This window comes from Chrysoperla carnea, chromosome 1 (assembly GCF_905475395.1).
Source record: "Chrysoperla carnea chromosome 1, inChrCarn1.1, whole genome shotgun sequence".
Taxonomy (NCBI): Eukaryota; Metazoa; Arthropoda; class Insecta; order Neuroptera; family Chrysopidae; genus Chrysoperla; species Chrysoperla carnea.
The window spans coordinates 82837552-82863421 of NC_058337.1; the positions used below are offsets into that span (position 1 = coordinate 82837552).

Sequence of the window (25870 nt, forward strand, 5' to 3'; positions counted from 1 at the left end):
CCCCCAAAACCCCTTTATACGTCATAAAAATTTTGAATTTGCAAAAAATACGAAAGCGGGATGGGAAGGGGTGGATGTTGTAAAAAGTGCTATATTAATTAAAACATCTAAAATTTTGGGTTACTTTAGCATTTTAAACTATTTTGACCTCTTTTTAAAATCTTTTAAGATACATTTATTTCATACACCCCTTCCCCCTTACAGCGCGGGGGTTAAAACTTAAAAATTTTGCTTTAAACCATATAGACCTCTTTTAAAAATAGTTTTCTCATGCCAAAGCAAAAAACACCCCCCAAACAATTATTTCCAGAAAGTGTTAAATTTTCCGTTTTTCGCAAAAATATGGATCAAGGAGTCATTTTACGGGTAAGCCACTTATTATAAAATCGAAAGATAATAAAAAATGCTACAATTTAAAAAAAAATTTAACCTCGTAGGACAAAATGGCATAAAATGGCAGCCATTTTAAACAATTTACTAAATTGGAAATCTTGGCCGAACTATGTAACGGATTTCGCTAAAATTTTAACCGAAAGTTGTAAGTAATGAAACCTACTATTGATATTAGTTTCATTAAAATCAATTAAAAATTTTTCAAGTTACAGTCAAATGAACTGTTTTACCATATGTATGTATACATATATATATAACTGGGCGGGGAAGGGACGAAACCCCACCAAAAAATTATGAGGAGTATTTCTTAACATTGACTAAAAACCTACCAAATTTGGATATGCACCGATGTCTCCTTTTGCGAATATAAAATAAAAATGATAAAATTTCTGAAAAAAATTGCATTTTTGACGCCATTTTGTTTTTTAAACATGTTGCACCACTCCGGGAAAGTAAAAAATTTCAAAAAATACTTATTTTGATGTGAAAAGAAAAACCCCAAAGTTTCGCTGCTCGAACTTTTAATCCATATAACAGCCTTTTTTTGCTTAGATTTACTCCAGTATAAAATTAGTAGCTGCTGTTGAATTATACTTATATTTCTATATAATCTTTGCGCTTACATATCTATGTAGTTCTAAATTGTTGCCCACTGAGTTTTCAAGATTTATCTCTGGAGCAAAGCTACATGACTTTTTATTTAATTCTAAGTTCCCAAATTCACAATCGATTTCCAACAGAGGAAAATAAATTAAAAAAATTTAAATAAATTCATTTATTTACGAAAAAAAAAGTTTACATTCAAATTTATCTTATTAATCGCAGTTATTTACATTATTTTAAACATAAAAAAAAGAGATCAAAAGATCCTCATATTTGGGGTAAGAGCATAGGAGGAGCTACAAAATAACAAGGTAGTTAACATTTTCTTGTGCTAGAATAAAGAACAAGAAATAAATTTGCTTCTTTCAAGATTTTCTCCAAAATCTTAATAAGTTGACTTATTATATCGAGCTTCGTATTAGTGTGTACAAGTTCTTGAACTTAAACGAAATTGATTTTAATACGTTTGAGTTCAAGAGAAATGCCGTTCTATGTAACCATCGTTTTAAAATTAAAAACATAGAAAGTGGATCTCTAAATTACAGGTATTTTAATAAACAATGTAATATTGAAGCAAAGAAATGCAGAATACAAAAGAAAGTTCTTTTTTACAGGCAAACAGAAAATTATTTTACCAATGAGGTCATTAAGATAATTATCTCTATTATTAAAGAGCGAAAATTAATAATTAAGAAAAAATTTATACATAAAATTTGACTGACAGTTACGATTAAAGCGATATGTTGGATATGTCCGAGATAATAGCATTTTAAGAAAGGATAAACACATGAAAAGTTTAGATGGGCAATTTGACATGTAATTAATTAATTAATTGGTATGATAATTTTGAGTGAAATTGTAAACTCATTTAAATCTTTAGAGCATAATTAACTTATGGTCTGATAGCTAATTTGTAACACCTAATCATAAAAGCAAAATACTTTCCAGACCAAACTATTTTAGGCTTTTTAAACACATCAATTCCATGTCATCACCTTTCAGTTCGCCAAACCTAATTTATTTATATAGATATATATCTTGATCCAACTTTCTTTGTTTTGGATAATGTAATTTGCTCTTTAAACAGTTTAAAACACTATTTTATCTAAATAATAATTGACTTCATAAATTTCTCACAATTATTTTTATCAATAAAATTTATGTAAATCAATTTTATTAATCGACCCATAGACGTTCAACATTCTTGTTTCATAATACGAAAAAAAACTATATCCATTTTCATATATATTGATTTCACTGAAATTTAACTAAAACAGAATTCAACTTGAATGTTAAACATAGGCGGATACTGAACGTCTGCGGGCTGCTTTATTTCTCAAACAAAAAATAAAAATAAATATACATTTTCAAGAAAAAGTAACAGTTTTTTATCACTATTTATAAAAATTAAATCACAACATTTTCCCCTTTGTGTGTGTTAAGAGAAAAATTATAAAAATTAAATTACAAAATTACACTTAATTCATTATTAATTAAACGGTGATAGTTCTTTTAGCCAAAAATCTGATGATAAAAATGCAACATAAATTTCATTACGCTAAAATTATTTTCGAGTGTTGATATTATGATCATATTTGCCACATGTTAATAATAATAATTAGAAGGATGCCACAAGCGGATTTACCACCCAGATTAGATCTTCGCCAAGTACGGCCTTATCTCGTCATCAATTTCAGGTTTTTCGTAATCTTTTATTTCTCATGAAATTGAATAAATTCGCAATTTATAAATCATATTCCAACAATTTATTTTAGCCTAAAATGTTAAAATTTCAAATTGCTCATATAAATTTCTGATTTGGACAACTTGAGTCTCTTTTTTCTATAATATGCGCAATCTAATTAAGAGAAGAATGTTTTTTTGACAAACATAATCATATCAATACTTTAAAAACCGAAAGCTTGGTGAAAATGGAGCATCTTTTAAACCATCAGATCTTCAACTATTTCGTTAAATGAAAAAAAAAATTATATTAGTTCAATTTTTTTTTTTGTTTTTCAATCAATTTTAACAGCACTGTAAATTTTTCTAATAAATGAATAAGCAGCAAAGAATCCTATTGTTCCAGTCAACAACCAAAATGTTAAGACCATTAAACCAGTGTATGATATATACAATAGAGTGGGGATGAATTCAGTAATTTCTAATTTTGTAACAAAATAAAATATTGAATATGCAAACACGTATACAGCTGAACCACCTGATACGATGAAACTTCGCCACCACCAATGGTAATCCTATAAAATAAAATTTTAAAGATTTAATAACTACCATTGAATACAGCATAGCACCATAAGGGATCATACAAGTAGCCACATATAAACGTAAATATTGATACCGAATAATGGTATATTTCTATTAAAAAAAGTAAAAGTGGCCACACCTTTTAATAATTTTAAGTTTCAAATTTAATTAAAAACTATTTATTTTTGCGAAATTTTAAATAAAAATCACGAACTCCATAATACCTAAATTATTTAATAAAAATTCTAGGTATATTATTAAAAAGGAAATTTTATAGCCAAAAGATTATTTTTTTCAGCATATAAAAATACGTAAGAAATTCTTTAATGCGAGATTGAGATCTCTAGCTGTTCCGAGAAGTGGTTTGATGCGTAATGGCTAAGAGTAAATGACAATAATGAACAATAGTAACTTTAGGTGGAATGTGATTCGAACTGAGCGAAAATTAAAAAAAAATATATACGTATAATAACTTATGAACTCTTTACGAAGACTGAACTGTCGAAGAAGTAATGATAATTTTTTTACGAGTACTAGCACAAATCTAATAATTTACTAAAAAAGAATCATACAAATCAAAATGTATTATTTTTATTGACATTCCTGCGTAAACAAATAAATTTAAACTTTACATTTGAACTTACCTCTCCACATAATTGAAAATAAACCATTACAATGGAAATTTGTGAACATGATATAACAAGTATACAAAATACAAGGAACAAAAATCCAAATAAATAATAAAATTGATTTTCCCATATTGCGGTAAATATGAAAAACAATTCAATAAATACTGCACCAAATGGTAAAATACCAGCCATTAATGTACTGCAAACACAAATACATACAAAATTTAATACATATAAAATGTGACACTTTCTTAAATATTTAAAAATATTATTTACCATAAAAATGTATTCATATACCAAACTTGCTCAGGTACTTGACGTGGAATTTGATTTGTTCGTACCGGATGTTGATATGGTTGTTTTCGGTAACCGAAATAGTAGCCCAAAAATACCAATGGTAATGATATACAAAACCATAATAATAACAATGCAATCATTGTGGAAAATGGTACAGCCCCACTGGAATCTTTACCCCAAATGAAAAAGTTTAATAGAAAACATGTACCAAATACAATAGCCGGATATAATACAGCTGTTAAGAATGCAGCACGTTTCCATTGACGTCCTTTCATTGTTTTATACAACCGAGCTGAAAAATATCCGGCGATTAAACCCATAAACACGTATAAAAATATAACAGCTGTCATTAATGCCCCACGGGATGATGGGGACAACATTCCTAACATGGCAAAAACTGCAAAATAAAAAAATTAAATTAATAAAAATTAACGTTTAAGAGTACCTTCTAGACTTATTACAAGATAGTTTCTCAGTGTGATGGTTAATTTTTAAATTCAAACACATTTTTAAAATTAAATATCATATTATAGACAAAGAGCTTAAGATAGAGGAGAAGGTTCTCATTACTGGCAATGCTAAAAAAGAAAAAAAGAGTATACGAGTTTCAGTGCTTTAAGTGATTGGGTCCAGTCATAAAAGTTCTCCACCTCCATAATTTTGTTTAAAAAAATTTATGTTAGCAGAGCGTAGTTTCGATCTACGTATCTCTGATTTGAGAGCCCAGCATGCTTCCGCTGCGCTATTTCGCTCTATGTAATAATATCGTAATGTACTGATTCTGATTTAAATACAGTAGTATTTACAGGCCACTAATTACTAAATGGCTTTCGTGCCTGTATACGCGACTTTCTCTTCTATCTTATATTCTTTGATTATAGAAAAAAAAATTTCACACCATTCCCTCTCTCTCTAACTTTTAAGTCTTGCGATATAGAAATCTGGAAAGTGGCGTCAGCAATATTCAATAAAGACTATCTATGTTAATTAAAAGACGGGGGGGGGTGGATAAGCCCATTTGTATTTTTTTATGGTCACATAAATACAGTAGTACAGCGGATGATTGAATAATCAATTGGAATGCTTTTTTATTAATTAAAATATTTTATTTTATTTTACTAACAAAATCCTAAAATAAACTTCAATATGTCGTTATCATACTGAGAAACTCACTTAAGTTCAAACAGTTTTATTTTTCGGTTATTTAGAAAATATTAGAAACTTACAAATTGTTATCAAAGCCATAAAAAATATCTGTATTCCACTGCCAATAACCGCAGCAAAGAGCCGCGTATGTCTTGGTGGACGAAACACATCTCCGTGTACCAATTTCCATCCCGTTTCTTCAATAGCTTCATCGAATCCGTCATCCGCATTATAGCGGGCAATATCTCGTCGTAGTGTTCGGACCATAATCATTGTTAAAATTCCTAAGAAAAAAAAGAGCAATTTATAGAGGAGTTAATTTATAGAGAATTATCATAAGTTAATCCAAAATTTTATACCTGATAAGAAAAATATTACAACTAATGAATTAATAATCGAAAACCAATGGATTTGTACATCATTCATTCCTAAATAAATATCCCAACGGGACGCCCAACTAACATCAGACTTTTCCCATTGGACAGAATATGTAAATAATAAGGTTGTGCCTGCATTCCCATTGACTTCTTGCGGCCGTGGATTATCTGGGAATGTACATGTACCATCATTAAAATTAATTTCAGACAGATGAACAGATTGTGCTTCAACTTCAAAGCCCACAACTCGATATAATTGCCTAAAATACATATAAAATTTATATCTTTCTTCTGAATGTATTTTGAGGACGAAAATTTGTGTGGAATTCTGAAGTTTCAGTTCCGCCGATTTTAAATTTTTTACACTTGATATTGTCTGATATTATAGACTTGTAGTCTGATACCAAACAAAATATGTATCAAAATTCAAAAATCAATCGAACATAAAATCTTTCCAGAACTTTAATAGAAGTTTTACTTACGGCACATGTGAATGGTAGAATAATTTAATTTTTAAATGATTATTAATATATTGTTTATTTTTAATATTTATCCCTAAAGGATATCCATGCTCTACTTGAACTTCTTGCGTATCTCGATTTAAGTATCTTGTCGCCGCTGGTAAATTATCTACAAGCCTAAAAATTGCAAAACTCGCTATATAATTTTGATTTTTTCGACAAAATCGCTGCAAATAATTGAGGAGCTGGATACAATAACGCTGTAAGTTTACAAAGTTTGAGCGCTATATAGATAAAAAAAGATAATTTGAGACAGCTTATGTCTTTCAAGAATATCTTATGCTTAAAATTTCTTACAATTTAAGGATTTAGCTATTTATTTTCGACTTCAAAATAATTCTGTTCAAATTCCCTAACTTAAAATTTTCAACTTTTCCAATACAAAGTTTATACGTATTTTCATAAATATAAATTAATCATATAGGCTAGGCTCCTGTGTATTACATCCTAGCGTCTATGTATCGTTGTATTATTATTTATTTATTTATTTATTTATTTATTTTTTTTTAAGTTTCTGTTTTTTTTTCTTTTTTAATATTTTTGTTATTTTTCAGAAGTTTGTTTTAATTATAATTGTATCGAACGTTTAATTTAATTTTTACTTAATGAAATGTATATTTTTATTTTTTGTAAATGGCTTTAATGGCTTAATGGCCCTTGCCAAAATATTTTAAATAAAAAAAAAAAAAATAAATAAATAAATAAAAAAAATATAGGCTAGGCGAAGTTAAAAAATGTCCATATTTAGACAAAATTTAATTTTATAACATAAACGTAACAAATTAGTTGCGAAAAATATCATTATCTAATTCGAACGTCTTCAGCTTTTTGCTAATTTATGGGAACATCAAAATACGAAATATTTTCTTATATTGAAATATTTTTTAGTTTTAAACAAATTGAACTGTGTTAGTATTTTCTGTATAATACTTTCAGATTAGTATTTTCTGTGTAAGTTAATGAATTGACGAACATATGTCATAATGCACCAATTTAATTTAATTAGTGGTTACACAAAAAATATACTCAATAAAGCCATGTGCACGCCTTCAAAATTTTTGTTATAAAGCCCTTAATTTTATTCGTACCGCAATTAAATTTTGATGGAAAGTAAAAAACATTACGAGAATTTAAAAAAACCAAACGGAGCAAAAATCGCGTAAGTGTCCCTACAATCCGTTCATTTGTAATCATAGCATTTTGTAGGAAATTTTCACCGCGACATAAAACTTTGTCAAAATATTGTTTGGAAATTTTTGAAAAATATGCATAGTTTGAAACATGTATTATTTCCATGTCCATAATGTAAAATGATTATAAGTATTTGGTTCGCCAGGCCCATAGAGACTTTTGATTAGGATCCTAACTACAAAATCCTTATATGAACAAATTTGGCCAAAACAACATTTGTACTTTCTCGGTTAATTCAGGAATGTAAATTTTAGTTTTACAATAACCTTGTCTTAGTAAAAGTATCCTTCAGAATTGCGCACCGGGTTTTGCGAAGGACTCTACGATGAGTTAATTGAATTATCGCTATAAATAAAGTCTCTACGTTTTGTTGCAGAAAGGCAAATCAAGGCAATTATCTAACTAACAATGTAAGGTATACCCAATGTAATCGTCTAATTGTTGAAAATAAGGATAAAATAGGACTGCAATTAATTCAATGTGACAAATGTTAACTTCTATTGTGCCTTGAAAATACCGAAAATTTTATTTCTCCCCTTTAAGAGTATAATGAAGTAAATATGCTATCATAAGTGCATATCTTCAATGAATACAAAAATTGTAAACTTATCTTTTTAACTATTCCAAAACATTTAAATTATCAAAGGATTGTACAGAGTGCTTTTCCCAATTTCATTATTATAAATGATACTTACAAATGAACAAAATATTCATGACGAATTCGTTCAATAACCTTCTGTGATGCTTCGGCATTCCAATTAATTGGATCATCGTGTGAGTGACACAATAATTTACAGTCAATATTTTCAGCCATACGCACTTCATACGGTGTATTTACAATACGATCTCCTCGTAACACTTCACCAAGATTTTCTGATTTGTATATAAGTGTGCCATTTTTCGGTAAACAAAACGGCAACGAATAATATTCGTATGGTAATTGGGTGTGAACACTAGTCATTTTAACAGCTTTCACATCAATCTTTTGACCTTTACGAAACTCAACCGGTGCGACACCCGGTATGTAAAATTGATGTGATATTCTGAATATCTGTATGAACAGTATTAATAATATTGGATTCATATTCTGTAATAATTTTTTATACATCATTTTTGTTCAAGTTTTTTTAGGTTACGTTTTATTTATTTTTTATGCAGAACTTGTATTTTCATTTGTGTCAAATACTTTCTAAAATTCCATTGTAAAACTTACTGTAACATTGCTTTTGGAATTAAACTAATTACTTTTACAAATTGTATTTTATTGTAAAATAAAAAATTTTTGTCAGAAAATCATGTCAAGTTTACACATCAAACTGTCATTTTTATTGCGTGTAAAACACACACGATTGCAAATTGACTTTTCTGATTTGTCTTAATACCAACTCTTAACAAAAATTACTATTATGAAAATTAATGACAAATCCCAATAGATGTCTCGAAATCACTCAATTTTTGGAAGCAACAATATTTTAAATTATTTTAAAATTTTAATTTTGTGTCGTTGAGGACAGAATGGACTTTCTTATTTTTCGTTTCTTCCCTTCTAGCTAAAGATGTATAGCTTCATGGTGACGCTGGCTTTGAGTTTTTTACGATTTAATTCTGCTGAAATTTTTTTTCATCCAGATGGCAGCATGGCCAAAACTGGCCACGTGATCTAATTTGACGCACAAACTCAGCGTTATACAGCGAAAATACACCTTATAGTATAAGAGATTCTCAAACCCTTAGAAAGACTTGAAGCTCTTGGAAGACGATGATTGCAATTGTAATTTAACGTAAAACGATTATTTTCCGTTCACTTATTACGCCATCTACTGACAAAAGCTCAACCTTTGTCAATTTGTACATTTTAAAATTATTTTTGCATCTAACACCTGGAAAAACGCATTTTACAACATTTTTCGAATGGAAGACTTACATTTTTTGCATTTCTTTGACTTTAATTAATCAAAAAAAATAAGTTTCGTCTTTGGTCAAATTTTACATTAAAATTTTTTTTTGCGTCGTTTCCCTGCAACGGATAATCTCCGTTGTGTTGATTTTATTAAGGATAAATGAAAATGATATTTTACATGTTAAAATAAGTCACAGAATTTTATTATTTAGAAATTGAAAATACGTACAATAGCAATACATTTCTTAGACACTCACTTTCAAGTACGAATATGTACATTTGTTAAAAATATGGCCAATTTAAACATAATTGGTACCAATAAAAATAAAAAATTAAACAATGTGAATAAAGTAAATGGTATCATAATATCATACAAATTACCATCTGTTTTTATTAAATAAATTAAATGTACGGTAAATAAATTAGCCGTTAACATTAATATCAAATAAAATTTATATAATGATATTTGATTCTTTATCACTAATATTGTATAGATTGTAATAAATACAGATAATATTGGTATCAATATTTTATAAAATATTAAATATGATATTATATAATAATCTTGATCTTTTTCTGTATTCAATGCAATAAAACCATTTATCATTTTTTCATTCCATTCGAATATTTCTTTGTAATTATTTGTACCAAAAAAGGCAAGCATTATATAATAGATCTATATTTATGTAAGTTAAGAAAATATTATAGGGAATAGAGAACTTTTTTTTAATAGAACATGAAAGCCATAATATTTGCTGTCTCCGAATTAGTCAGAAATATTGTTTATTGTTGAGAGCTTCAATTTGTGGAAGTCTATAATGATGATTTTTTATAACAAATTTTAATAGTAAAAAATATTTAGAGTGTTGTAAATTTTGTTTTGCTATTTAAACAATGGTTACATTGAAAATTATACAAATAAATGGTCACATTATGTAACAACTATATATATATAGAATTGTTACATAATGTGTGACTTCGAAAAGACTTTCATTTGAAACATTTTTCTATAAACTTAATAAATTTAATAGAAATCGAATACGGAAAAATAAAATTTTTGACTTCAATATCTACCCTATTGTAACGACTATTTGGATTCGAAGCCAGGTGAATTCTTGGTAACTCTGATGTATACATAGAAATATAACAATTTAACAGTAAAGCAACAAGTAAAGTTATTTAAAGTTTTTTGGGGTCATTGTTTGTCAAAAGCATATCTTATAATATTTTCGTTAAGCTCACCGTTCTTTAGGTATTAACAATTTAATGTTTTGGAAAAAAAAAAACAATGGTAAAAATTTTTCTGAAATAATTTATGCACGTCCGATAACAAAATCCTGTACAGTAATTATATACAGGGTGGGCCATTTTAACCAATCAAAAACTAACTCAAACAAAAGTTTCAGAGTGTGATGGGGGACATCATGTTCTGACGTCATCATATAGCACAGCAGTGCGTATCGTAGATTAATTTAAAAAAAATGGAAAATCGAAAATTGAAAGTGTATAATGTATGCTGTATATGTGAAATGTGTATGCTTTTGCTGTGACTATATATACAGGACATAAAATAGCCCTTTTTCACACCCTTATATCTCAGAAACTACTTGAGCTATAATGTTGAAACTTTCAACTTAAGTAGATATTTACCCTGGGACGCCGTAAATCAAAGCTCACGTTCACGGCTCTCATCGTTTCCGAGCAATAACGCGTCAAAAAACGGCCACGCCCCGAAATTTTGTTACTGACTCATATAAATTCACAGCAAAACTGAGAAATGGTATCAAGATGCGGTTTTCATTAAAATAAATTAGAAAAAAATCATACCCCAGAAAAACTTCCAAATATCAAAATTTTTAACGGGAAATGGGAAATTTCGCTAATTAAAGGTGCATTTTTTCCGTATTTAAAATACATGGTAAAATATGAACCAATCAGAAGGCTAGTTTTTTTTCCTATACAATTTGTATGGTAAAACTTAAATACGCTTAAAAATTTGTTATTTATATAATTTTAATTAAATATTGATTAAATTTGAATAAATATTATATAAATATTCAAAAATTAATTGTGTAATTCAATATTTTTAACGGGAAATGGGAAATTTCGCTAATTAAAAGTGCATTTTTAGCCCTATTAAAATAACATGGTAAAATATGAACCAATCAGAAGGCTAGTTTTTTTTCCTATACAATTTGTATGGTAAAACTAAAATACGCCTAAAAATTTGTTATTTATATAATTTTAATTAAATATTGATTAAATTTGAATAAATATTAAATAAATATTCAAAAATTAATTGTGTATTTCAATATTTCCAACTTAAAATATTATAAAAATTAAATAAAATATATCTTATTACTAAGACCCTATGAAATTCAAAGTACCATGTAGAAAACATATTAAAATTATTATGTTACATTAATTAGGAAAATTTTAATTTGCTTTTATAGCGAAAACTGTAAGAGATAGAACAAAAGTTTAAATGCAAAAAATGTTCCTTGCATAAAATTAAACAATTCTGTATGAAAAATTTTGTTGTAAAGGTAATTGTTTTCCCGTGAAAAGCAAATAAAGTAAAAAATTAAATTGCAATTTTCGGAAAAACGGTAAGAGATAGAACAAAAGTTTAAATGTAAAAAATGTTCCTTACATAAAAATAAACAACTTTTGTTTGAAACATTTTTTCGAAAAAACAATCATTTTCCCTCGAGAAAGTAAATAACCAGTCCTGTTTTTTTCGTTAATGCAAAATCCAACTATTTTTGTCCTTAAATTTAAAAAAAGTATAAATATAATTTTACAAGAAGTTTTAAACCATTTTGCTTAAATGGCTTGTAGTGTTTACTACTAATTGTTGCAATGACAACGAATTTTATTTTCTTAAAAACAATGGTATTGTTATGTTCAACAATAAATAATCTTGCAACCCAATTTTGAAGCCGACACCCTCAATCGATTACGTTGAAATTTTGTAAGCACGCTGACTTTGAATGACATTGAATTTTTATGGTTGACTTGATCAAATTTTCTCTTCGCTTCCGCCATATTTTGTTAAATGGGGGGGGGGGATGTTATTACTCAATTTTAAAGCAGATATCTTCAACCGATTGAGTTGAAATTTTGTATACACGTTTAGATTTGATAACAAAACATGGTAAGGTTAGTGGCGTTATTATTTTTCCATCACTTCCACTATAATTGATTTATCTATAAATGATTCAGCTATACCGATTCTAAGGGACTTCTAAATTATAGAAAGATGCGATTTTGGACATTCGACAGAGACTTGCTTGAATTGAGGGTCAACCTATGCGCAGTACTATTACATGTAATCCTCGTGTGCGCACAAGCAATTTTTAAGGCCTACATGTGCGCAGTAACAAAATATAAATTTAGCGTATGCGCAGTTGCAAGATTCAGGATAAATGCATGCGCACAACTATAATTATTGATTAATCTGTGGGCACTTCCCGGATATAATACCCAAATATGCGCACTAACAAAATATAAAGTCCCTGTATGTGCAGTTGTAATATTCAGGATCAACCCATGCGCAGTATTATTACATGTAATCCACATGTGCGCACATGCAATATATAAGGCCTACATATGCGCAGTAGCAAAATATTAACCAAGCTAATGCGCAGTTCTAAGATTCAGGTAAAATGCATGCGCAGAACTATCATTTGTGATTAATTTATGCGCATTTTCAATATTTAAGGACCAAATATGCCCATTTACAAAATATAGGGTTCCCGTTTGCGCAGTTGTAATATTTAGAATCAACCCATGCGCAGTACTACATCATGTAATCCACATGCGTGTACTAGCAATATATAAGGCCTATATAAACGCAGTAACAAAATATAAATTCAGCGTATGCGTAGTTGTAAGATTCAGGATAAATGCATACGCACAACTATAATTATTGATTAATCTGTGCGCACTTGCCGGATATAATACTCAAATATGCGCACTAACAAAATATAAAGTCCCTGTATGCGCAGTTGTAATATTCAGGATCAACCCATGCGCAGTACTATTACATGTAATCCACATGTGCGCACTAGCAATATATAAGGCCAACATATGCGCAGTAGCAAAATATTAATGAAACTAATGCGCAGTTCTAAGATTCAGGTAAAATGCATGCGCAGAACTATAATTTGAGATTAATTTATGCGCATTTTCAATATTTAAGGACCAAATATGCCCATTAACAAAATATAAGGTCCCTGTTTGCGCAGTTGTAATATTTAGAATCAACCCATGTGCAGTAATATTTCATGTAATCCACATGCGTGCACTAGCAATGTATTAGGCCTACATACGCGCAGTAACAAAATATAAATTCAGCGTATGCGTAGTTGTAAGATTTAGGATAAATGCATGGGCCGAACTATAATTTGTGATTAATCTGTACGTACTTCCAATATATAAGACCCAAATATGCACACTTACAAAATTTAAGGTCAATGTGTGCGCAGTTGTTGTATTCCAGATTATCCCATGCGCAGAACAATTATATGGGATCAAAGTGTGCGCAATACCAATATATAAGACCCAAATATGCGCACTTACAAAATATAAGGCCCCTGTATGAGCCGTTGTAATATTCAGGATCAATCCATGTGCAGAACTATTTTATGAAATCAAGCTGTGCGTATTACCCATAAATAAGGCCTAAATATTTGCAGTTACATAATATCTGTCTGTCCATATGCACATCTGTCTGCCAACACGATAACTCAAAAACGAAAAGAGATATTAAGATGAAATTTTTATAGCGTACTCAGGACGTAAAAAGTGAGGTCAAGTTCGTAAATGATCATTATACGTCAATTGATTTCTGGGTCTGTGGAACCCATCTTGTAAACCGTTAGAGATATAACAAAAATTTTAATGTAAAAAATATTCCTTATAAAGAAATAACCAACTTTTGCATAAAACATTTTTTCGAAAACATGACTGTTTACCCATGCGGACGCAAATTAGGCGTAAATTATATAGAATGCATTATATAATAATCAATATCAGTTATATGAAAAGGAAATTTTCATTATAATATTTATAAATAACACTATTTTGATGACATCTTGTTCGGCATATTTCTTGACGTACGAGGCTCAGTATTCAACAGTAATTCAATGTATGCATAATGGTGAGTTAAAATTGTTACAAACACTTTCAACTTAAATACTATTGCCTGGCAAAAAGAAGTGATATCCCACCAAAAACATAAATGTGTAAAAAGGCGTAGATGAATTCCAATAAACTCAATTACGTCAGCCCAAAAAAGTTGTGAAATCCCGTAGAGAAAAAAATTATTCGAAAAAAAATTATAAAAATGGCATAAATTTATTGAGTAACTTTTCCGTAAAGAAACATTAAAGTATTACATTAGCAACTTTTCGGTGCCTTCATACCTACACGCACCTGTATAGGAGAACAAAAGATAATCGTTAACCCCCTACTATCTCCCTCCTCCCCTCTAATGTTATGACGTAATAATTTTTTCACAACTTTTATGAAACATCAAAATTTAAATTTAAACAATCAAAGTATTCTTTAGATTAAAGTCAAGCACCTACTTAACAAAGGCCTAATTTTTTTTACTAAAGTAAGAAAATTATTGGTTTAAATTTCTTGTCAAGTTTCTCCTTAGTACGTATTTATTTAATATTTTACTTCGCAAGTTTTTTATTTTTAGATTCGTTTTTATATTCCGAAAACTTGCGAAGTAAAATATTAAATAAATACGTACTAAGGAGAAACTTGACAAGAAATTTAAACCAATAATTTTCTTACTTTAGTAAAAAAAATTAGGCCTTTGTTAAGTAGGTGCTTGACTTTAATCTAAAGAATACTTTGATTGTTTAAATTTAAATTTTGATGTTTCATAAAAGTTGTGAAAAAATTATTACGTCATAACATTAGAGGGGAGGAGGGAGATAGTAGGGGGTTAACGATTATCTTTTGTTCTCCTATACAGGTGCGTGTAGGTATGAAGGCACCGAAAAGTTGCTAATGTAATACTTTAATGTTTCTTTACGGAAAAGTTACTCAATAAATTTATGCCATTTTTATAATTTTTTTTCGAATAATTTTTTTCTCTACGGGATTTCACAACTTTTTTGGGCTGACGTAATTGAGTTTATTGGAATTCATCTACGCCTTTTTACACATTTATGTTTTTGGTGGGATATTAGGGAGACAGGACATAATTATAAATGTAATATACTTAAGTTAAAACTAAACCAGGCCTATGCACAGATGATTAATTTTCATCTCTATAGGTGCATACTATATATGTGTATTTGAGTATTATATGTATGTATGTATGTATATTATCCTGGCAATAAATAAAATAATAAAATAATAATAATATTGGACCTATTTCTTCCGGCTTCTTTAATAGCCAATTTAGATTCGAAACGGTAAGATAGAATAACACTTTAAATTAGAAAGTTGATCCTCATAAAAAAACTCAATTTTTGATTAAAACATTTTTTCGAAAAACGTTAGTTTTCGGAGAAAACAGCAATCCCATGGACACAGTCAATCTCATATCCTCTATTGTCCTTGACAACCTTTGGCTTAAGTATTTTTCGTAGCGTGTTTTCTTTCGATTAAATGCAATAATGACATATTTTTAAGTCGCATTTCCTCCGAAAGCTAACGTTCGAAAAATGTTCGTAATGTTCGTTTCGAAAAAATATTTTAAAACAATACTATATCCAATCTGATGTCAGAACATGATGTCCCCTAACATTCTAATATAAACGAGCAACTTGCTTTGCATTGCTGCATTATGGGTCAGTATTAATGTAGTAAATCTTTCGTCGCGATTATGCAGGCTACTGTTATTTATCATGGAGTTTAAGAATAAATGTAAAATTTAACCTGTTAAGCATCTATATTTTTGAAAAGGATACCATGAAAAGCACACGTCGAAAATCGTTAAAATATACAGAATTTTTTGATTTTCTGTAAAGATGTGTAACAGTATCTTCTTTTGTGTGGAATGTAGTCTGAAAATTTTAAATTCTTTATTATGCTTTTCTAGTACCTACTAGCTTGTATTTTTATTAAACCAGAATTATACAGTAATCGTATTCTCTCGATTATGTTGTAACAAAATATAGCCAAAAATATTCTTAGAAATTATAATACTAGTGTTGTCACCGCACTGGGCACTGACACAGAAAGAATGGAAAACCTTAATCAAACTTAAAGGGAATTTCCAATTTTTATATTTTACGAGATCAAATTATCTGATAATTATATTGTATATTCGTTAGTTACTGGAAACCCTACAGCTTGATAAGTTACAAATTTTCAAAAGGGCTGAATGGGGAAATTATCTGATAAAAATTTGTTAGATACTGGAGACCGTACAGCCTGATAAGTTAAATATTTTTAAAAGGGCAGAATAGAAAAATTAATTTCTTGTAAGATATTCCCTTTATATTTTTGTATTAGGAAGAGCTTTGTCGGACAGCTTTGTATTAATGCGGTCAATTTATTATTCTTACCTTCATTTCAGTATCTGTGGATTTGTTTTGTATTTCAAGTTTTTCCATTTGATTCCAAGATATTAAATTGTAAATAAATACCAAAAAAAATATATGTTCGTAAGCAATCGATGATATTAAAACAGGAACTAATAATGTATGATAAATCGAAATGAGGCGATAATTAATATTTAAAGATGTTATTAGGGTTAGTAAAAAACTAATAGCTAAAAAAGAAACATTCATCAAATTAGACTTATAGTTCAGCATGTTTATTCTAATAAATCTTTTTCTAGAAAATGTGTAGATCAGGAAGGGGTCTACACATTTTTATCATCTCGCTCCGCTGTTAACATTTACACGACACGTCATAACATCTGCATGACATGCCGTTAAATTTGCACAACATCTAGTTAAATCCCCATACTCCCAAAATATTTTTTTTCCAACAAGAATTTTCAATTTGTTAGCTTATGGCCCATGATTAAATTAACTTATTCAAATTTTGCAAATTAATAATTTTGTTGTTTTGCTTTATGATAAAAATTTTCTTTTTACTAATAACAACTTAGAAAAATTCAACGAAAAATTCACTTTCAAAACCACTTTATATTAAATATTTTTTGTAATACAATATCCTCCAATTTGCTAAACTCTTAATTTTTCTGGAAATATAATGAGATCAATTCCTCAAAGCCTCATCGCATCAGCAAAAATTTTAAATTTGTTTGATATAATTTATTTGGGAGTTGTCTGTTAAGGCTGTTGTCTTGTTATGGGCATAGTATCAGAAAATTCGAAAGTTTTGTATACTTATTAAGGGTATCATATAATTACCACCAAAAATTGAATTCGATTGACCGTCTTTAAATCGATATAAACTCAGTTAAAGTTCGGATCATTAACACGGAGAGCGTTGGAGAGCGTTTCTGCTTTTAACAAGGTTATTAAAAAAAAAACTGTCAGAAAATAAAGAAAAAACTAACTGATCATTTATGTATTTGTTCTAAGTTATCAATTATTATTGATCGTTTCATTGTTGATATATAATAATGCAAAGCAAAACCATTTTATTGTTGAATAGAAACAGCTATAGTTAGAGTATTGTGATTGTTACAGAAATACCTATAGTAGCAGAAAAATCTGATCGTATATATAGTGTGTTGTATGAGAAATTGTTGTTTGTGTTTTACACTAGTAGACAAAAATGATATCTTATTTCACTACCAACTTATTTACTCTTACCACGTATATAATCAAGAACTTTTGGCAATATTGTTCTAAGAACTTAATTTATCATACAATTGTAGGTACTTGTTTTTCGGGGTGAAAAGTGGAACTAGTAGCTTTCTTTAACAAAGTTAATAAAAGCATATACCTGTAACACTCCATCCAAACACTGGGACTAGTGTGATTGAAGGAAAACAATCAGATTTTTGATAATAAGTATACATTTTGATTGCTGCAATAATTGCAACAATTATCATTTGTAAATGTGCAACTGTATTATCTGTTCGTTCAGACGATGTTGGCTGTACAGTTGTTCCATCTGCTTGTTGAACAGTTGTCCCATATGCTTTTTTTATTTTAAATCCATTCCATCGATTTGTCATAACACACTCAAAGAAACGTAAATATGCTGCCAGTATCCATAAAATTAATCCAAGTACCCTTAAAGTTTCAAAATACATTGATATATGTTTTATTAGATAAATAATTAATAGAAAATAGGAGTTTATAAAAATTATATAATTAAAAAAAAGTATATATATACAGGATGTTCTATAATTGACTGCAGATCTTTGCACTTCTTGAATAAGCTGAAAAATTTGGATCTGAGCGAGATAATTTCATTAAATTCATACAAAGTTGAATGTCTTCATAAAATAACAGACCAATTAGAAAAATGTTTATTACCTCATAGTTTGTACGAGTTACCATGCAAAAATAAAACTAACAATAAAACTGATGTTGAAGCGCGGGATTAAAAAATAAATGCTTACAGAAACTGATGATAATAGTGATCTATATGACTTGAAATTGGAGGTAGATTTGGAAATATTGTTAATAAAAAACAACTCAATATCCAATGCAAATATGTGATGTTATATGGGAAAGTATAAGTGACACCTATTAACCATAAACAAAAACCTGTGCTGGTGATGGCAAACAAACTACGATGCTGCAAATCGGCCATCTAAAAATACAAAAATTTTATAAAACAAAAAACAAATATTTCTATAGAAGAATAATTATTCTTGTTTTATCAGCGAACGAAAAATTGTATGGTTATACTTATAAGATACGTAACAAATTGGGTTGGGGGTAAATAGAGCTTTCTTATGAATGTACACTCAATGCCTGGGGCGACAAGGTTCTACATGACAGCGGCCTGTAGAACATGGATACCGCAGAGCAACTTAACCACTTAATTTCAATACGCATTTCTATCGATCTAAAGGAAAACTAAACTAAACGTATTAACTTTTAGCGTATAAAATCGCAGTTTTAGGATCTCTACTAGATAGATCACTACTCCATGAAATCTTATTTGTTCAACACAACCGTGTCGAGCTAGTCTCTCCGCATTTATCTCATATTTAATGAGCTTGATAATCATGGGCGTCGTCAAAGGGAAGCAGGTAGGGACAGCTGCCTCCTCTAGAGATTTCGAAACATGAATCACCCATTTTTGCATGGATTTTCCCATATGCCTCTGCCTCCTCCCGGTTTTGAAAAATATATAAAGTATTAATTACCAAAAATTGAATGCAAATGAAATAAATCATGGCATTTTTTAAATAGACCCATTGTTCGTTAAATGATTTTTTAAAATATTTATAGATATATTTGTACCATACAACCGTTTTCAGTACTACAGCCACAAATAGAAATTGCACCAGAGCAAACATTACCATGTATCTAGGTGGTGTTTTAGTTACTAAAATTGAAATTTATTCGAGTTAAGATTATTCTAATGATATAAGTATTCTAATGATTTACAAACCAACTGAAATGGATCATCAGCAAAATACAATGCTTTTTCTATCGAGCGTATAGTTAAATTTACTTTATTGCTTGTATGTTTCACCGAAAAAAAAGAATTATTTTAGATCGGCCAATGTCCTTACGTCGTATGAACCTTCGAAAAATAACATACTAATTTTTATTGTAGACTTATTTGACTCAAATTTTGAATGCTTCTTTAAATTTTTTAAAGGCTATTAATGCCATCATTTTTTACAAAGAACAATTGCAAAGCCAAAAAACAGAGTTGCTTTTATGCCCAGAATATTCTTCAATGCCAACCTCTTATAAAAATAAAGCTATTATGTGCTGTTCAAAAGCAACCTTTTAACAAAGAGCTCTGGAACTTTTAGGGAGCGAATCGACCGTGGTGACAAGGTGTTTGCTTTTATTTGTATAGATTATACTTACCAATTCCAAAGGATACATTGATCATTAATAAAATTACAATTATCGTTATAAATCGATATACTTCTAAATAATCGGATTCCAATTTCGATTTTGTATAAATCGGTGTCAGATCACAAAATGCAAATAACCGATGTGATGATTGTTCACGATTAGTATTTACAATGAATTCTAATAATAATAAATTCCAGAATATTAAAATTAATAGTAGCATTAGACGTACAAGTGGTTTATAATAATTTTCAACATATTCAAGTCCTGAATATATTTGATTAATAAGTTCTTGAGATTTTAAAATCTGGAAAATATTTTAAATATAAGAGAATTCGAACATAGGTAAATATTAATGAATATGGGACTTATAAATATTAATGAATATGAGAAACGCTCCTCTTACAAAACTAAGCCTTGGGAAATATATTGAGAAAAATACATAAAAATGATATGGCCTGTTTTGTAAGTGGGGGGGGGGTTATTCAGTCTGCAATTAGACCAAGATACAATAAGCTTTCATTAGCGAATTGGGATATTCGAAAGTGAAGGCACATTAAGGTAATTAGGTACCATAATTTTTCAGTAATAATCTTAAAAGTGTGCATAGGAGAGACATACTTTTAGATGAACGGATACAGACTTCAAATCGTAAAAAAGGTTTCACAGCAGAAAACATATTGATATATCAGGAAAAGTTATATATTTATTAAAATTAATATTGTCTTACCGATAAATTATATGATCCATTATTATTTAAAAATTTAATTACTTCTAGTAAATAAGATTCATTTAAAAATGATTTGTAAGCTTGATATCCAACGTATCGTAATTTTTTATCTTCATGTTCATGAAACAATGATAATAAATGTTTCGCATTTGCAAAACTTATTTCAGCCATTTCTTTATCTGATACATTTAAACAACCAATTGGTACTCTACCCTACAAATAAAAGACAAGAAAAGTTTCAGCACACTACTAGCAGAAGATCAGGCTTTTATGCATTTTCTAATTTTTTTCAATTATATTAAAAGCAAATTATTTATCAGGTAAATTATTCTGCCTCTCGTTGAAAGCATATGTTTTAAGCAAAATTTGCTTAATGAGGTGTGTAAAATATTCTTTAAAATGTAAGTACTAATATTTTTGAAAGTTCTTTTAAAGGGATAAAAGCAGCACAAGTTTTTACTTGTAAAGATGGAGAAAAATCAATTTTCTCATTTGACAATAGAAAACTCTTATTTTGAGTAATCAAAAGACCAGACTGTATTCTAGCGTTCCATTTTTTCTGTTGAAATATTGTTCGATCTAGAAAGTTTATGGTCTGAGAGTGAGGGACGATAGCTGCTGTCTACTAACTTGCTAGACAAGTTAGACAACAAATTTTTTACACATACGATAGACACGTTACTCTCGTTTCATTTTGATATAATTCAGCATCTTGAATACTGGGCTTATCCTTGGGCCTGAGTATAAAAGCGTTAATGGCCGACGGAAAACTCAATTTCTGTATTAAATCCTGACTCACCACAGATTCCTTTGGAATTGAAATATCCAATAAACTAGCGATTAACAGTGGTGTATCTGTTTGATTTAATGATATATGCATGTTTGATTTCTTAATTCCAGCACCCCATGCAAGGAATGGTATTTGTGTATCTACATCACTTATATTTGAATGTGTTTCCAATCCACGATTGCTGGTTAAGATAAACGTTGTTTGATTATCATTTTTATAAAAATTTATGAAAAATCTTTCAATATTCATCAGTAATTCATCCAAGGACCTCAAATATAATTTAGATACACTACAAAAAAAAAATTGTTATTTACTTTAACTTTCAAGAAATAGGTTTTCTCTGTTTGATGAACTGATTATGCAATAAATTAATGCTGAGAATCCAAAGAGATGCCTTCTCTTCGAATGATAATGATAACGATTATTGAAACAGCGATTAATATTATTTTTCTGTCTTTAATTTAGATTTAAAGATTATAAAGAACACCTTTTTAATCCCAGAACTGAAAAGGGGTGCTATATTTTTGACCGCTATATATGTGTGTGTGTCTCTCTGTCTGTGGTATCGTAGCGCCTAAACGGATGAAGCAATTTTGATTTTATTTTGTTTCGTTTGAAATGTAAATTAATCGGTTGCATATTATTTAAAACAACTTATCCAAATAAAGAATGGCAATTCAGTTAAATTGCTGTAATTTGCTTATGAGTGTATTCACTAAGTGAATTTTGTTTTATTAAACTACAAGGGTGTGAATTGAATTTGACTGTTTTTTAGACGATAGTTACAGGTATTATCTTTTGTGCGTAGACCATACATTATAATATATAAAATTCTGTATCACTATATTAAAAGATTTGGCAGAGTAATTGTTAAATGGAAATGGTGTGTTATAATAGACACAGAAAATTTTTAAAATTTTGACTTGAATTGGATTGTAATTACTTTGAAAATGGACCATATTTCTGAACGATGCAATTACTTCCATCTAATGATATAAAAAATAAGATTTTATCTGCGTTTAGTTTTTGTTGCAACTGCTCGCTTTTATTATGAAAACCATGGTTCATTTTATACATAATTCTTTCGACTACATACTCATCACGATCAATACAATCTATACATTTTGGAATTTTCTTTGATCCTGTATATGTTTTATCTAAATTATGAAAAAAATTAATTAATTAATTCTAATTTTGTTGGATTTTTGTGAATATTTTTTTTCGAATTATCTAGCATTTTGCAAATCTCATATTTTATAAATAACTAAAAGAAAAATTATAATTATTAACAAATTCAAGGGTGTGCAGTTCTCTCCAGAAGTAAGAATGCCTTTGGAAATGTTTCACATTGGAGCCATTAATTTTTGATAGTATAAACTTTTACTTACTGGAAGATAAGATATTAAAAACATCTTGCTTGTCTCCAAAACAATAAGTGAATTCTGTATAATTTACAATTGAATCATAATGAATGTTACTTGACAAATATCGCCAGTAATTTTTTTTATGACTCGGATGCTCTTTGACACCAAAAAATATTGATCGATAGCCAGAAAACTTGTCGATTTGGGGAGTAGGTTTTATTGTTCCCCATGTTCCATTAGTTTTAATTACATTTCTAAATTCAAAATGAATAATTACTACTCTTTATTAGCGTATTAAAGAATTCTGTATGTTATTTTTCATGCATTTCAGTTTTTACACGTAGGTATCAACAGTTAAAGGTGCACATTAAAATGTACATACAATTGAAACTCGAACAGTAGTTTTCTACATCACCTAATGTTACTTTAGTCAGGTAAAGTGTAGATAAAAAAGATAGTCATGGGGACTGTTGACGGAAGTGAAAACAAAACTTTGGAATAGCTGGCTTTCGGTCTAGCTGGAGCCTTCGGTGGTGGAGCTCGCTGCGCTCGAATATAGCTCTAATAAATACCTATTCGAGTAAAAACAACTTTTACTTAGTTCATTTTTCCCAAAAGCTTTTCCGTGAAGAAACTTTCAGCAGGATTGCTTAAAATGGCACACCTGTTTGAAAGTATAAAATGTGAACTAGATAATTTTTCCCGTAACACGTATAATCATATGCACGTTTACAAGAATCGTGTAGGATTTGATTGATTTTATATTACTTACTTGATAAAATTTACTCCTTCAGAGTAAGAATCGTTACTGACATTATAGATTTCATTTGCTGATAGATTATCAATGACAATTAAGACAACACGTTTTCCAAGCGGCGCTTTTCCCAGACGAGTTACATTATGTTCTTCTATGTTTAATATTGGTGTTTTGAAATAAACTTCTAAAATTGTAAAGAATATCACTAGATATATAGTGAGTTCAATTAAAAAAATTTTAAACATTTTATGAATATCAAAATAAACACAAATTACAGAATTATCTGCAAAATGTTTATAAATACTATCAATTTTGTTTCTAGGTAAAATATGATTTTTAATTTAAAAAACAAACATAAATGTTGATATTAAATTTAGATGGCTAAACAAGCCTTTTGTTTTTTTATTACCTAAATTCAAGGATTTTGTATCTTAAGAAAGTTTAGTTCCTGCAATGTGATTTTTCGTAAACTTCAAATAAATCATAATGAACCTTTAATATGCGATTAATATTCACTGCCCTTTCATATTCACTTCATGCGCCTTTAATATTAAATGAATATATATTCATTTATCTCGTCTTTCACTCGTATTCACTTATATGCGTCTTTAATATTCTGCACTTATTTCATTTCCATTGCCAAGTGCAACTTGATTTTTTATTTTAATTCACATCTAATGCTCTAGAAACAAGCTTTTTATAGAGAAAGTAGAAAGTTTAGTTTCCGCAATGTGATTGGTTAACAGATCGATGTAGATCTGTTCGTATCAAATGGACAGGTAGGTCAAGATAGGTAACCACACCGATCTGTTAACCAATCAAAATTGGTATCAAAAAAAGGTAATTTAATTACGAAAATAATGGAATAGGCTTGAAAAAAATGTTCATGGAAAAAATTGATTAAAATTATTTAATTAACAAGTGAAAACAAACAATTGACTGAGTTAATTGTTGAAATACCATGTATAGACAGTGTTGATGCGCAATTGTTTGTTTTTTTGACGTCACGTAAATAACAAAAGATATTCAATTTTAAATAGACACACACACAACTGATATTCCTATATTAATACATACTATAAAATTTTGCACCTAATTAACGCCCTCGTGGGTAAACAGTGATGTTTACAAAAAAATGTCTCAAACAAAAGTTTTTAATTTTTTTATAAGAAACATTTTTTACATTTAAATTTTTGTTCTATCTCTAACGGTTTACAAGATGGGTTCTACGGACCCAAGACCCAATTGACCTATGATGCTCATTTACGAACTTGACCTCACTTTTTACGTCCTGAGAACGCTGTAAAAATTTCAGCTCGTTATATTTTTTCGTTTTTGAGTTATCGTGTCCACAGACGGACGGACGGACAACCGGAAATGGATTACCTAATTAGGTGATTCTACGAACACCTATACCAAAATTTTTTTCGTAGCATCAATATTTTTAAGCGTTACAAACTTGGGACTAAACTTAATATACTATGTATATTTCATATATACATGGTATAAAAATAGCAATGAACACTTTCGATAGAAATAAACTATGATAGGAGTGTTTGAAAATCAATAAATCTCATCTGATTATTAGATGGGTGAAAATTGAGCTTATTTCGTCTCTTAGACCAGCTGTTTCAAAAATGATTTGATCGAAAAATAATTAAGTAAAAACTGTTTACTACCAGGAGTGAAAAGGTTCAATTGTATTTAAGTAAAACCTCATGGTATGTGATGGATTATGAGTTAAAGGACAGATTTGAAAAAAAAAAAAAAAAAACAAATAAACCGTTTCAATATATTCTATATATTTTTAAAGTGAAGTTGTTTTAAAAAATAGTATAAAGAAATTTATTTCTCTTACACAAAAAGTATTCATTAAGTCTAAATTATTTTTAACATTTGTTTATATTAAAGCCAACAATTACCTTTAAATCAATAATTAATCATTAACTAAAAACTTCAGATAA

General features: G+C 28.9%; 2 protein-coding genes across 2 annotated transcripts; both read right to left on the reverse strand.

Annotated features, from left to right (window-relative positions):
- Nucleotides 1-1208: 1208 nt before the first annotated feature.
- On the reverse strand, nt 1209-8737 carry LOC123305103 (transmembrane 9 superfamily member 4). Its single transcript, XM_044886719.1, has 7 exons — nt 8118-8737; nt 6193-6348; nt 5693-5970; nt 5414-5617; nt 4167-4584; nt 3906-4089; nt 1209-3254 (listed from the first exon to the last, which is right to left on the reverse strand). Exons 1-7 carry the CDS (start codon nt 8531-8533, stop codon nt 3015-3017), a joined length of 1896 nt encoding a protein of 631 aa, XP_044742654.1. The 5' UTR covers nt 8534-8737; the 3' UTR covers nt 1209-3014.
- A 7502-nt stretch (nt 8738-16239) lies between these two features.
- LOC123291472 (GPI ethanolamine phosphate transferase 1-like) lies at nt 16240-24151 on the reverse strand. The gene is made up of 11 exons (XM_044871778.1): nt 23922-24151; nt 23174-23403; nt 22729-22942; nt 21795-22074; nt 21089-21208; nt 20278-20572; nt 19599-19780; nt 18843-19036; nt 18218-18510; nt 16861-17066; nt 16240-16356 (listed from the first exon to the last, which is right to left on the reverse strand). The coding sequence occupies exons 1-11, from the start codon at nt 24149-24151 to the stop codon at nt 16240-16242; spliced, it is 2361 nt and encodes a 786-aa protein (XP_044727713.1).
- Between the last annotated feature and the right edge of the window lie 1719 nt (nt 24152-25870).